At 38.5% G+C, this 14,877-nt stretch overlaps 1 protein-coding gene across 3 annotated transcripts in view; it reads left to right on the top strand.

Moving 5' to 3' along the window:
* The window catches only part of LOC101858552, a 15,484-nt gene extending 3,059 nt beyond the window's left edge, over nt 1-12,425 (top strand). For 2 of the 3 annotated variants that reach the window (XM_005096810.3, XM_035969339.1), the window contains 9 exons: nt 658-727; nt 1,284-1,431; nt 2,136-2,235; nt 4,253-4,379; nt 4,815-4,945; nt 6,121-6,244; nt 8,532-8,653; nt 9,954-10,067; nt 11,636-12,425. In XM_005096810.3, coding sequence (XP_005096867.1) covers nt 658-727; nt 1,284-1,431; nt 2,136-2,235; nt 4,253-4,379; nt 4,815-4,945; nt 6,121-6,244; nt 8,532-8,653; nt 9,954-10,067; nt 11,636-11,795 — 1,096 coding nt within the window. In that variant the 3' untranslated portion in view covers nt 11,796-12,425. The remainder of the gene's footprint in view (nt 1-657; nt 728-1,283; nt 1,432-2,135; nt 2,236-4,252; nt 4,380-4,814; nt 4,946-6,120; nt 6,245-8,531; nt 8,654-9,953; nt 10,068-11,635) is intronic. The other variant, XM_005096812.3, reaches the window with a different exon arrangement.
* Nucleotides 12,426-14,877: the final 2,452 nt, after the last annotated feature.

Raw genomic sequence — 14,877 nt, 5'->3', positions numbered from 1 at the left:
TCTTCCTTTGAAGGGTCTCTTTATGCTCATCTGTTTAGTCGTTGATATATTTGGGTTTGCCGTGTTTGTTTCTGTTTAGGTTTGTTTGTGAATTTTTCACCCTTTTGTTCCAAGCATTTCGATAGGCTTATTAGGCCTGTCACAGTTTCAGAAGAGACCCTTTAGTGGTACATTCTAGGGTGACCGAAAGTTGCCTTTATGGCTACCGTAGTGGCCTCCCGGGCAAGCCTACACCATACTTTACCAGATCCCAGCAATCTCCATTATTTTCTTTAGAAGGTGGAAGAAGAATCGTTGTTCCTGAGCGAACCCAAAGTTTGGGTTGCATGGGATACATCATAGTAAACAGGGCAATAATTTACACTAATTTACAAGTCATTATACCGTTTTCACCCCCAAAAAACCCACAAAAGAACCCAGTGTACTGGAGTACAATTGGGTCATGGTCATGAAATAATGAAATTTCTTTCTGAAGCGAAGTGTAGAATAACAATAAAAGCAAGCTGTCTCCTCATTCAGATGAACAAAAACCTGTGTTGCCCCAATTGTTACATTTGCATAATTTTCGTATACCAGCTTAAAGATATAAAAGGGAGTTCCAACTCACTTTAGTTAACTCTCAGCACGTGGAGTGTCTTTCAACATGGATTTTCTCAGTTTTTCAGGGCTCTTGTTGTGTGTTGTGATCGGGACCTTATTTGTTCGTGATGCCAGGGCTGATGATGAGGTGAATATTAAGATACGATGAGATAAGATGATACTTTATTGTCCCGGAGGGAAATTTTTCTTGGCTGTACAGAATGTAAAGCTGACAAAAATGCACATATCGCATCTTTCAACCACATGCAGGAATTTATCACAGATCTTAATTCGGTGTGTCTTCTGCGTTCTGTTTTCAATTTTCTCGTTCAGTTGATATCTTTAACACTTCTTTTCTCTATTTCATTCTTCACTTACTTTCTTTTTCTACCATCACTTTCAAGACTATTTGGTCTAAAAATGCCTAAACTCACTAACCGAATGGGCAGTAGAGCCCTTGGGAAAAAGAGAAGGAAATACACTGGACGGAGGCTGTGTCGGTGAGCCTGTACGTTTTATGTCCTTTTCAAAATGCCAACCAATACTCCACAAAAACAGACAGGAATAGTTTTTGGAAAAAGAAAGTATTTGTTTCAAGTTGTAATACAATACCCCCTTTCACAGAAGCCATACATGTCTGTACAATAATACCCCAAGAAATAGAAAACGCAATAGTGCAAAGTAAAAACAATGTTTTTTTCCAGCTGACCCGCCCTTTTATCAGGGTGAAGGAAGCAAAACGTGAATCTGTCAGTGAAGGAATGCAGTTTTCAGTCCGGTATCACGTTGTCACTGGCGAGAAGTCGAAAGTTTCCTGGATTGACGAGAACAAGTCTTGGGTCACACTTAAAGGTAGGTTAGCAAACTAGAACTATACTATTATTTTTATAAATCGACACACACACCCAAGCGCACACACACACACACACACACACACACACACACACACAGACACACAGACACACACACACATACACACACACAAACACACACACACACGTACACATATTCTCATGAATAGAACTCAGCAAGGTAAACACTTAATAACGTCTCCTCCAAATTGTCGTTAGTTCAAGTACAGAAAATAGTTTGAGTACAGAGCGACGTTAAAAATAGTTGCTGTCATTGTTTTAATTTTCGATGACATTATCTTTTTGTATTACAAAACTACATGTAGGTGCATTGGAATTTCCGTTCCAACAACTTCATTTTTAGCATCACAGAAAGACATAATCACATCCTCCAAGTTTGTTAGGGTGTCCACTGAGTTTTGTTCTTTATTGGAATAAATCATAATGTTCTATCCTTTTTAAAAAAAATTGCCCAACGTTTTTAATTTTAGTCAGAGAAGTAACATAATATTTGTAAAGAAAACCAGGTAGGGCTGAAGATGCAAACCCCACCCCATAAGACACCAATGCTAATCATGGGATGATTATGACAGACAAGGTTGCAGCAGCAAGGCTTCTAAATGGTCTAAATAATGCCAACCGTGATGTGAACCTTTCACTTGTACAATTCCTAATTTTAAGTAACAATATCTGGTGTTCCCACAGGTACAACGGAGGAGGATGGGTCTTCTAACGTGGCAAGTGTTGTGGTACCGCCTCATGAGTCATCAGTTGTTATGTGTGAGATTCTCACAAGCAGACATAGGTAATATGTCACTCTCTGATGGGCATCTTAAGCTTGAATAGATATTAATTAACGCCCCCCACCCAGAAAAAAACAAAACAACAACAACAACAAAACAACAACAAAGAACAAAAAACAAAACAGCAACAACAACAAAAAACCCAAACAAATAAATTACAAAATTAAAAAACCCCCGACATCAACATAAAGCTACTAATGGGTCTTAGGTGGCCCCATGGTTAAGCTCTCGGACTCGTAACCATGGGGCCGTGTGTTTTAATCCCGTCATGGACACGATGTTATATGTTGGGAAAGACACGTTTTCTCACTTCACTCAGGGAGAAATAGGTGCCCGGCTATACACATACATAGATCTTGTCAGTTTGTTAGTGATTGGGCTCTTGCACTGTATGCTGTCCGGGAAGATGAGAATGGTTTTGAGTGTTATAGGGCCTGCTGTGGGTAATAATAATAATAATATAATGTAAAGCGCATTGATCTTGCTGTCGACCGGGGATATACGCTACACATATGCTATTATTATTATCATTATCATTATTATTATTATTATTATTATTATTATTATTATTATTATTATTATTATTATTATTATCATCATTATTATTATTATTATTATTGTTATTATTATTATTATTATTATTATTATTGTTGTTGTTGTCGTTGTTGTTGTTGTGGTGGTGGTGGTGATATTTTTATCTTTGCTGTTATCATTATGAACGTATTGATCTTCTAAAGCATGAAATACTATAGATAAACTATTAAGATTGTTAAGGGGTCCATTCATCAGAAAAATTCCTTACCGAGACTCCTCAACACAATAACACTAAAGCAAGAAATGACACAGCGACATGACGCATGTTTGTCGTTCCGATGCGCGAATTTTATGTATACGGGGGAAACATTTCTGTTGTTTTATACCGTTGTATCCTTCCTCTATATCATCAACTGTGGTGGTTTCATAAAGAAAATATAAAAATCCTTGGTAAAGGGGAGGGATTGAATCTCTCTTACTTTTCCGGAACAACTTTTTCCTTGCTAGATATGGTGCAAATGATTCCCAAAGGATATTAATAAAAAAACGAAAAACCAAACCCAAAACACACAAAACAAAACAAGCACGCTTTTCTTGTAGGTAAATGGTCCACAAAGCCTTGCTAGTTAACTTTCGAGCAAAATGTGTTCCATTATAGTGAAATCAAGTGCTTGTCAAAAATGAGAAATCACAGCCATGCTTTGGGCAAGTTTTAATAATAAGTTTTCTCTTTACACTCCATATCTTTTGTGTCTATTTGAGAATGCATTTCAGATAGAAACGTTGATCAATGGCATGCAAAATATACATGTGCATATTCCAAGAACACCCAAGCTTTGGATATCACCAAATTTTGGCGGCCATTTCTTACTATTTTTACCTCAGGACACCAGACGACCCCCACCACCCTCAATTAATAATTTTTTTACCTCTATATATAAGATACATTATGAGTACTTATGACCCTGCTGTTGAGCGGGGATATGCGCTATATAAATGCTATTTATTATTATTATTATTACTTGCACCAATACCAAGACAAATAAACAAGCCTTCAGATTATACAGATAACGGAACATGCCCAAAAATTGGTCAGCTTCTGATTCCACCGTGTCGTGACAAAATTATTTCATGAATTTAAACACTTTCATAGGTGATCTTTCAATAGAGCCTCATCTGAATTTTGAGTGCATTAAATTTGCTTCCAATGTGCTATGTTATGCTATCAAAAATGAAACACAAAGTGCACTTTCATTCTGAGAGTAAAGTTTAGTGTGTCTCACAATTTGGTATAGATCTAAAGAACAAGAAAACAGACAGACAGAGGAACTTTTGCGTTGGAATACATGTCTTTTGTAGTTTGTATTTTCTTATATCTCCCTTTCATGGGAAGATCACTCACTTTTTCTTACATTGAAGCATGAATGATACACAAAGACTCCTATGTCAGTAATCACCACTGTTTCTTTGTTTTTAATCTTTAAGATATGTTTTGTATTTGGAGAACGCCGAAGATGGAGACGTAAAGGTGACACCTGATCTAAGGCCCAATTTCTCCGTGACTCCAGATGGAGACTTTGTGTACCAGGCAGGAACTGATGTTACCGCCGAGGTAAATTTGTTATTTTGTTTTTACGTCAATCGTTAATGTGTTTTATAGATAGATAGATAGACAGATAGATAGATAGATAGATAGATAGATAGATAGATAGATAGATAGATAGATAGATAGATAGATAGATAGATAGATAGATAGATAGATAGATAGATAGATAGATAGATAGACAGAGAGACAGAAAGAGATAGAGACAGAGAGGGACAGCGACAAACAGAGAGAGACAGACGGATAGAATATGGGAAAAGAGAGATAAAGAGAGAGAGAGAGAGAGAGAGAGAGAGAGAGAGAGAGAGAGAGAGAGAGAGAGAGAGAGAGAGAGAGAGAGAGAGAGAGAGAGAGAGATTATAGCAAAAGCTACGGAAAGGGAGTTATGTTATATTATTAAATTGTGTTCACATCCTCACGCTGATTTTCTCGTCTTGTCCAAAGGTGGAGCACTGGTTGCTGAATGAAGGCAGTCCGACCTACGACATGTTCGAACTCAGATTTTACCTTCAACATTCATTACTGAAACTTGTTCTCAATAGACCACCTTACAACTTTTTGCAGGAGCATGGACAGTAAGTACCGGGATCATTTGTTAAAATGTCTGCTTCTCTTTCTTAATCTGGAAACATAGTTGCAGTCAAAGACACCTGTAGGTGAGTGCCTTGTAAATCTAAATAGACTTTCGTGAAATCATGAGTCAGTTAAGCACAATACCAAAACTTTTTATTGCAATATAGATGTTCTGTTCACCCTATTCGAGCACTCTCAAGCACTAATTATGTAAGCTAACAATTGCACTGATTGAGTTTACTCCAAAGAGGAGAGGGGAACCAACTCTTGATAATCTGATAGATGCTGTAAATGCTGGATTTTTTTTCTCGACGTTTTACCGCTCTATAATGAGGTCATCCACGAAATGTTAGGGGAAGACATCTGAATTTGAAACCAAACTGATGTTGCATTTATTGCAGTATTGTCACCTCTGCTTCTTTGCCTTATGTTTGAGTATTCACATTTTTAATTAAATTTACTGTTAAGAAATATAGAGACCATTCATATTGTTCCCACTAGTTGTAAATATGTTTTGCTCAAAGTGGGAATAATGTTTAATGGGATATTTTCTCGATTATTTTGGCCGGTGCATATGCATTATGAATTGAGGATTTATTTTTATTCACAACTCAGTGATTTCGTTTTGTATGTTGTTATGTTCCTATTGTGGAAAGGCGTTCTGTGTATAACCCCGTCTTTATCTGGTCCTTTGTCTCAATTTGATTACCCTGTCAAGCAAGCAGAGCCCCTCGCCCCTGGTTAAAAGATAGAAAAAGGAAGAAGAAAAGCTTAGTTGTTGGGGTTTTATGTTGTTGAATCCTAAACATTTGGCACCATTGAATTTTGCCCTCTAAATGGCAAGGGCTTTGCATATTTCAATACAAGTTAAATTAAAAAAACAGGCTGCTTCAAACTCGACTGTCAGGGTTAATTTGTGGTGAATGAGATACAATATGTCAACAGACAGTAGGAAGTACATGATATTTTAGAAAAGGACTTTTTAAAATGAATTATCAAAATTTAAATCATGTTTTAAAAACCCAAACTTTTCAACACTAGGAACCTGAACTCGTGTCTTCTGCCTACAACAGGGAGGAGTGAAACTACAACACCACAGTTATGCTTAGAATACTGACAGATTCTCTCCTTTTTTCCAGATTCTTTAAGCTTCGTTTTCTTTCTTTCTTTGTTTTAGAGTGGACGTGGGCAATTTTACCCAATACAATTTTAGTTTATTGACAAGTATGTACCAAACCAACGGTCTGGTGGAGATATCAGTCAGTGTAGGACAGACCCAAGAACTGGTGAAGCGTGCTACGGTGAGTAGAAACATTTTGGTGTCCATTATTACCTATTTTGTCTTTGTTTTATACTATACTTTGATCATAAATAAAGGATACCAGACCAATATGAAGGAAACATTAAACACTCGAAGGCAAGATGTGGGGCAAAAAGGCTAAAGGTGGAAAAAGAGCAACGTGTGTGGGCCGATAACACGAAGGCATGGACTGGACTATGTATAACAAGGTGCATAACGGCAGTTTGCGACCGTAAGCATTGGGGGGTCATTGCAACTCAACTTCTGAGCCAGAGATGGCACCTTCAGGTGTCTAAGTATTCCTAGTGATACAATACTTAGATCAGTGAATTGAAGGGTTGCCTCGACTCTACCTGACAGGGCCAACACGGTATGAGTGTTTTAGAAGACCCTAGCAGGCAGACGTAGATACTCGATTTAAAACTTCCATCCTCATTAATCAAGTTCATGTGATCCGCGCAGTGCGACAAAAAATCATGATCTATTTCAAAGTATAATGCATCAGCTTTACTGTAGACGGCCTGTCTTTATGTCTGAAACCGATTGGCATATTATTTTTTAATTATAAATTGATGTTTTCACGTGTGTCTTTTTTGCAGCAGTTACAATTAAAGACCAATGTCCTTTTGACATATCAGGTAGTATAGGTTTGGAAGGGAGAAATAGAATCATTTATACAGAAACCCAATATTATTCAAAATGGATGGAAAGATATATTTGGTTTCTAGAGACATTGTGAAGTAATTCCATAATTGACTGTAACTACTATCAGTAGCATGAGTATGTATGCCACCTAAAGAAGTATTTGAATAGCAAACAAAAAATAGTAAAGCACTATGATAATAACTGGTACATGTTTGAAATCTGGAAATGATTGTTGGAAGTGTCTACCTACTGCGTCAAGTAAAGATGACCTCAGCAGTTTTCGTTAAAATTGCGCTATAAATGTAGCCTGTTATTTTCCAATTTCAAATGCCAGATCTGAATGTAACAAACATTGGATTTCAAGTTTACACCATTGTATTTCTGTTCAGGTGCTTTCAAAAGAAAACCTACAACATCAATGCAATCTTTTCCCCGTCATCTGTCTGTTCAAGTCTCATGCTATGGTTGCGTCGTTGTCCCAGTGGTTAGGCTATTGTACTCGTAATCGTAATAGGGGGTGCCCACATACGCAGTCGGGTCGGGTCGGGTCGGGCCCATCAGGCAGTCAGAGCTAGCCAAATTGAAGGTTCAAAGCGGCCTTCGTGGCACAAACCGATCGACACGATCGTTGACCTACAAAAACAGATGCGTTTGTTTTCTGGCCTGCGAATCTGGCGATCGGGTGGTTTGCAGCCAATCACAACAAGGCTGAGTCACGTGTCCATTTTGACCCATGGATACATTAAGTAGGTACTCTGGTAATTCCTGGTTTCGGTCTTACGCCTTTGACCGTCTTCTCACTTCGCACTGCGGGTTTGGAGTGCTCATAGGCCTAGAGGAAGAAGGAGTCGAATAAGAAGAAGGAGGAGGAGCACTACAAAGGGAGGGTGGTGAGAGTGACAGGGAGGGAGAGAGATAATTTGAGAGATATATGCAGAGACCTAGATTGTTTACATTGCTAGATCTAGATCTAGGTATCTGATATGGGAAGTGAGAAATAGACAAGAACGGAGAGAGACACTAAAGCAAGTTAGCAAGCAAGCACTCTCTCTCTCTCTCTCTCTCTCTCTCTCTCTCTCTCTCACACACACACACACACACACACACACACAGAGGGATTACGGGAAGTCCAAGAGTACGGTAGGCATATTTTATGTATTCATGGGTCAAAGGTCCAGCAAATCGTAGCCCAGTTTACGCCCTCTGTGTAGTCGCATGTAGGTTAAAGGTTTCTCTACTTTAACTTCCAGGTCGTCGGGTACAATCTTGGCGGGGCTGTAGTGGGCACTGAAACCCCGGCCAGATCGGCCCGACCGGACCCGACCCGACGCGATCGCGTATTTGGGCACCCCCTATAAGATTGTGCGTTCGTGTGCTCGAGCGTTAGCTCTGTCCGATGTTGGTGTCCTGGGGAAAGTCATTATACATTTGGCTCGGTCCTTTCGGAGTTGGGCGTTTAACTCGGAAGTCCTGCCTCCTAAATAACCTAATAGTTTTCATAGGTAAGTTAATATACCTATACCATTTCACAATTTTAAATTTGCTTTTCCTGTTCTATCAGTTCTGCTCCAATCGTTTATTTATCCCGCTAGAGCAAAATGTTCAACGTATTTAGTGTTACTTTAAAACTTTCCATCATGCAGGTGACCAAAACAGTTGTTCTCAGGCCCAGTACTCAGGCAGGAGCTTTTCCTCCAGGATTTCTGCAGATTGTTGGAGGCGTCTATAAGCAAATTGATTATGACGGAAAAGTTGTATACTGCAGGTAAATATAAAAAGACAGCCCTCTTCCAGTCCTTACTGAAAAATAAAAAAGTACCGCTTGTTGATTTTGTGTAAACAATCTAGTCTTTTGTGTTTTTTTTCCTTTTTCCTATTCACGCGAGTAATACTAAATACTCTAAAAAGTAGGCCATGTTATATAAAACCATATTTTAATGTTTAAATTAAATGTTCACAACACCAACGTTAAGAAATAGAAAAATACTGTCAACAGAAAAAAACAACAAACTAAAAAACGCTGAATGTCACGGCAAAAGCAGACACGCGCCGAGCATGCAGATGGCTCGATTTTTCTGATGTTGTGTTACACACCCACTATCTTCCAAGGACATACATGATCAAATTAATGCTATTGCAGCTTCTGGGAAAGACAGGCTTAAACGTTACACACATACACACACACACACACATACACACACACACACACATGCACGCGCGCGCACGCACACATAAACACCCCCCACACACACATAAACACACACACATACACACAAACACAAAGCTACAGACTAATAATAATAATAATGACACTTTAAAAAAACATTCGCCCCGTGGTTGGAAATAAATGTTAATATTGTTCTTTTCTATCTGATGTTGGTGCTCTAATTTAAACACCAAAAATGTTTCTATAACTTGGCTTTTATTTAGAGTAACCTACTTAGTTTCACTAAAGTGAAAGGAAAATGGTAAAACTCAAAAGACTTAATTTTATACGCAATCAAGAAGTAGTACCTTTTTTATCGTCAGTATATCAAATTACTGGATTGATTGAGTATCTCGAGATCAACAAGATATCATTAAACCACTCTAAAACAACAACATCATCAACAACAACAACAACAAGAACAACAACAACAACAACAACTACTACTACTACTACTACTACTACTACTACTACTACTACTACTACTACTACTTTTAGTAGTGTTTTTTACGATAATTAACATCACTGTTGCAGCTGCTATTCTTGCTGTTGTTGTTTTTCTATTATTATTATCATCATTACCATTATTATCATTATTATAATTATTACTATTATTATTAGTATCATTGTTATTATTATTATTATTATTATTATTATTATTATTATTATTATTATTATTATTATTTTCATTATTATTATTATTATATCTATATTTTAATCAGTAGCACTAGTAACCGTAGCAACAGCAGCAGCAGCAACAGCAGCAAAACAGCAACAACCTTAACAGGGGTAAAAGTAGCTGCAGTAGCAACAACAGCAGTACTAGAATGTGCCCAGTAATTCACCCCATTTTCCTCAGCCTCGGCAGTAGATGGCCATGCTATCTGGGATGCAACGGAGTCGGAAATGACGTCACTGCAGTGACCATCAGCAGGATCAACGATGACGGTAGTGCGAAACAGCTGGCTGTAGAGTAAGTTGACTGAATTATTATTGTCATGGTTCTTTTTTTTTTTTGTTACTGGTAAGTGTATTACAGCGCTCGCGGAGGCTCTCGTGGCCAAGAGGTTAAGGTGTTGGCCTCTCATTCAAAGGTCCCGGGTTCGAATCCGGGTAGTGACCGAAAAATTTTCTTCTCTAAATTTGTCTCCTTTCACCTCCTTTCCTGCTCTCTAGCAATGTTCTGTCGTCTGCTTTAGTCTCCTCTTTCTGCCCCCACTCCCTCATCTCCTTTGCCCCCCCCCCTCCTCTGGGCTCCTGATTCTTTCTACAGACTTTCTACTGCTATTCCTTGGCTTCTTCTTACTGTGTCTTTCAGCCACACCCCTGATCTTCTGGTACGAACGATCTACACCTAGCCTTCTCTGACAAGGGCGAAAAATCTCGGAGGGCCCATTTTCAAGTTGCGCACGTTAAAGATCCCTTGGTGGTCTAAAATCGATTACAGTAGGCTTCGGCCGCCACCCGGGCAAAATTCAAAATTTCCTACTAACTGAAAACGTTTAATGTGTCCCACGCGCTCATATGACCTTATGCAGTTGCGAGCGTCGTAAAACACTTACAAAAAAAAAAAAGGCGCTCGCAACCACATAATAAGGTCATATGAGCGCCCAGGACGCTTTAAATATATTTAGTTTGGAATGAATTTTGAATTTTTCCCCTGTTGGCGACCGAAGCCTACTCTTATCGATTTGAGGACCACCTAGAGATCATTAAAGAGCGTAACTTGCACCAGGGACCACCTTCGAGATTTTTCGCACTTATCCGAGAAGGCTATGTTTAAAAATTAAAACAGCAGAATGAAGTGTAGGAAAATGGTGGCCTTAAAAAACACTAGAAATGACCCGTTGCATTTTAGTTTTAATAAGAATGTTCCTGCACTTGAGATACAAATAACTCGTGTGATTCCGAAAATAGGGGATGTTAATAGAAAATGACATGCAACGAAAAATAAATAATAACGAATAAGTAAATTACACTTTTATTTGTCCCAGAAGGGCACTTCGTTTTACAATGGCAAACATACATACATAAATACGTCATGAATAAATGCATACATAAATACACAATATTACACACGTACAGAACAGTTTACAGCAATGCCACAGTCGGTCGCCACTGTGCAGCGCCTTGTATTTTGAGCTGGGGTTTGTCGTGTCTTGCTCAATGGCACACTCCAATGACCACCCATCTGATCCCCGTGTCACCGACACTTGCTTGACATTACTTAGAGTCTAAACTCACTACTCACTTAGCGAGTGGAAAAGAGGGCAGAGCGATACATGTTTGATAGAAAAATGTTGCAAACCAGATCGGAGCACTCGCTAACAACTCTCCTTTTTCTGTACCTAAAACTGCCCTCCTTCCCCCCTCCCTCACAACACAAGGTATGTGGGTCAAATTTCTTTGCTTTCCCTCTTTTGTTTCTGCCTGTCTCTATTACTGTTTTTCCCAGCACTGAATGGTCATCCTTGTGAGGATATACTTCTACTCCTTACTCAAACAAACAAACAATTAAAACAAACAATTCCTCATCCCCAGAACCCCTCTCCCTGGACAACTGATGACCTACGTCGGCGCTGTCCTTGATGAGAGCGAACTGAAAACCGTCCCTGTCCGCTGTGAAGTGACCAACGCAGCCGGTGATACGAGTGCCATAACCTACCAAGTCACATTCGTAGCCCCAGCTCCCTGGGAATAGTTCAAACAATAGACAACTGACCTTAACCCTTTCACTGTCGGGTCAGCTTCACAGTCCTAGAAAAGAGCCAAAGGCAGTCTCGGGCCAGGCAGTGGAGGAAGAGGCTTTTTAAATGTTTAAACAGTAGAGATATGATTTTTATTTAAAGTCATATTTTTTCCTTTATTAAAAAATAATACGCGCACAAGTCGTTATTGTCTAGCTTCCCGAGAAAAGGCCAAACAACTGGAAGCTTAATTTCTTCTCTCCGGAGAGTTTTTCTGCAACATTTCAAGAGTCGATATATAATTTTATAATCTTAATTCGAGAGAGATTTATAGAAACCACATTATATTATTTTTCTATATTTTAGAGTATACGAGAAAAGATAATATTTATTGTTATTGCATCTCTTAAAACGTCCCACATAAATCAGTAGAAAAAGACTTGCAGAGTAGCAGTTTTAGAGACCACAAGCGAGGACATACCTCTAAACAACAGTGAGGTAATTAACTTCAAAAGCTTGTTGGCATTTTGGAAAGAAATATTTCTAATAATTTGTATTTCAGTATACCCTTTTCTCATGAAACGACAGTGCTTTTAAGTATATTTTGTTTTCATAGAATAAACAGAAATGAATTGCATTTTTATCATCTTCGTCAGGAGTTATTACTTTTTTAATCAATTTATATTTTACGCTGATATAACTTTATACTCGTCGTATGGACATTCGTAAATAGGTAAACGTATTCAACTTATGGAATAAATATATAAAACAAACCGCATTAGACATTGGTGTTAAATGCCATTTAAGATAACAACTCATCATCAACATGATCACTATCTTCCTTTTAAAATATCTTTAATAAACGAACGAACAACCCCCCCTCCCACGGAAATTTAATATTTTTGCAAATTAAAACACAAACATACAAACGCAGACACGCACACACACACACACACACACACACACACACACACACATAAACACATACATACACACACACACACACACATAAACACACACACACACACACACACACACACAAACACACACATACACGCGCATACACAAACACAAACACACACACACACACACACACAGTTTTTGAGTCTTGACCGTTGGATAGTTTTTTCACTGTTTTCAAAATAAAAAGCCATATAAAATCAGAAATAAAGGGGGCTGTGTGTATGATAAAAATCATTTTTTTTATTGCGCTTTCTCCTGATGCAATACATGTAGATCTAAGTTTGTGCAGAAAAAACGATCTGACGCTTGAGCAAACGTTTTAACGCCACGAGAACTGTCGGAGACGAGCTTAGATGTGGCCAACCAAGGGCAACAACTTGACATCAGGATCAGAATTCTATTGTCAACAGCCATGTTCGAAACCATTCCAACTAAGTGCAGAGACTGCCAGGTACTTCAGACTGTCTTTAAACACCATTGTTAGACATTCTTAAGATCGTGGATTTAGCGACTATCGCCCTTTGTGTGGAGCCATTCTTACAGTGCTTCATCGAAGAAATCAACAAATTTTGGCTCTACAACATTTGCGATGAAACTAAAGACGTTGGTAAAGTGTTCTTTTAAGCAATTGAAGGAAGAGAAAAAGTGTTTAAATGAAGAGAATAGAGATTTCACAAATCCAAAGTCCCCCAGAGAGGCCCGAATCGGTGACTGAAAAGTGATGGTATGGGGTGGAATCTCAATCTTTATATTACACATTTGGTTACTTTTCAAAACAACCTCAAAGGACGACAGTATTGTGACGAAATTCTTCGTCACAGGGACTACCCTACATGGCACCGATGATGGAATGTGCTAAAAAGACCACGCCCGACCACAATATTTTTATGCTACAATCAGTGAATACTCCTTCCGAACTCATCAAATAGTTGATCTGGACTGGCCTGCAAGATACCACACGCCTAAAGGGGGGGGGGGGGGTGACACCTGAAGGCTATCTCACTTATTACTGCATCGAATTTTACCACATTTCACACATATAACAAGCATAGTAAGGAGTCTTTAAATCCGCAATCAAATTTGAGAAAAAGTTGCGTTTCCATGGATACGGCGACCATATTGTATTTTGTTGACATGTCTTACGTAATGAATACTGCACTTCGCTCATGGAAATTGAATGTTCTTTTGCACGCGTGTTCACAAACATTAAATCTAAAAATTTGTTTGTTGTTTTTTTCCTAAACGAATTAGAAACATTTTAATGAATTTTTTCCTGAGGTAGCATTCAAGTTTTCAAAAAATCCGTAAAAATCCACACTCCAGACACCACCAACAAAAATCTATTCCATATATAAAAAAATTCAACTAAAATATGTTTAGTATTATATCTTCTCTTCATTCTGTGACAATTTCATGAAGATTGAACAAAAAATGGTGGAGTTTTTAAAAAAAGTATAGAGACAGGTTGCGTTTTGAGAAAACGGCCGATAAAGAAAAATAAAATACTGATTGTATGAGGAAATTGCGGTGACAAACATGCCTGGTATGGGAACAAAATACTGGTTTTTTGGGTTCTTCTGCCATGAAATATTTGTAGGAGAAGCTGAGGAAGCTAAAAATGGCTACAACTCAAATTCCATAATTTTGAGCCGAATTTTGACTTTGGGTGTGTAGTCCCCCCCCCCCCCCCCCCTCCTTAATCCAACAGAACATCTGTAAGATTACCTTGACTGGAGGATTAGAAACAGGCCGCACTCCCTATAAACTCGCCAGGAACTGAAGGTACACTTTACAAGGAATGGTAGGGGATTCATCAGACAACCATAATAAGGACATCAATTAGGTCAATAAACAGATGGGTTTTTTAAATCAGTAATTCAAGCTGGAAGAGACCACATGCCAATGCAAGGGTCAGTGTGAATTAAATGATCTCCCTTGATTAGGGAAAAACATGTGTCAGTTCTTTAAATGCCGTGTTTTCTATGTTGAGTGGTAAATGAGTTATTGTACTTTTAAGGTGGGTGTGACAGAACTTTTGCAACATGGTATATTATTATAACAACAACACTCAGGAAAAGCCGAGAAAGAACCTTAAAGCCGTCAACACTCGCCTGTGAGTGTTGGATTCATCGC

Source organism: Aplysia californica, unplaced genomic scaffold (genome assembly GCF_000002075.1).
Source record: "Aplysia californica isolate F4 #8 unplaced genomic scaffold, AplCal3.0 scaffold00138, whole genome shotgun sequence".
Lineage (NCBI taxonomy): Eukaryota > Metazoa > Mollusca > Gastropoda > Aplysiida > Aplysiidae > Aplysia > Aplysia californica.
Note: the sequence above shows the minus strand (reverse complement) of the source record. Positions and strands in the feature narration are given on the sequence as shown.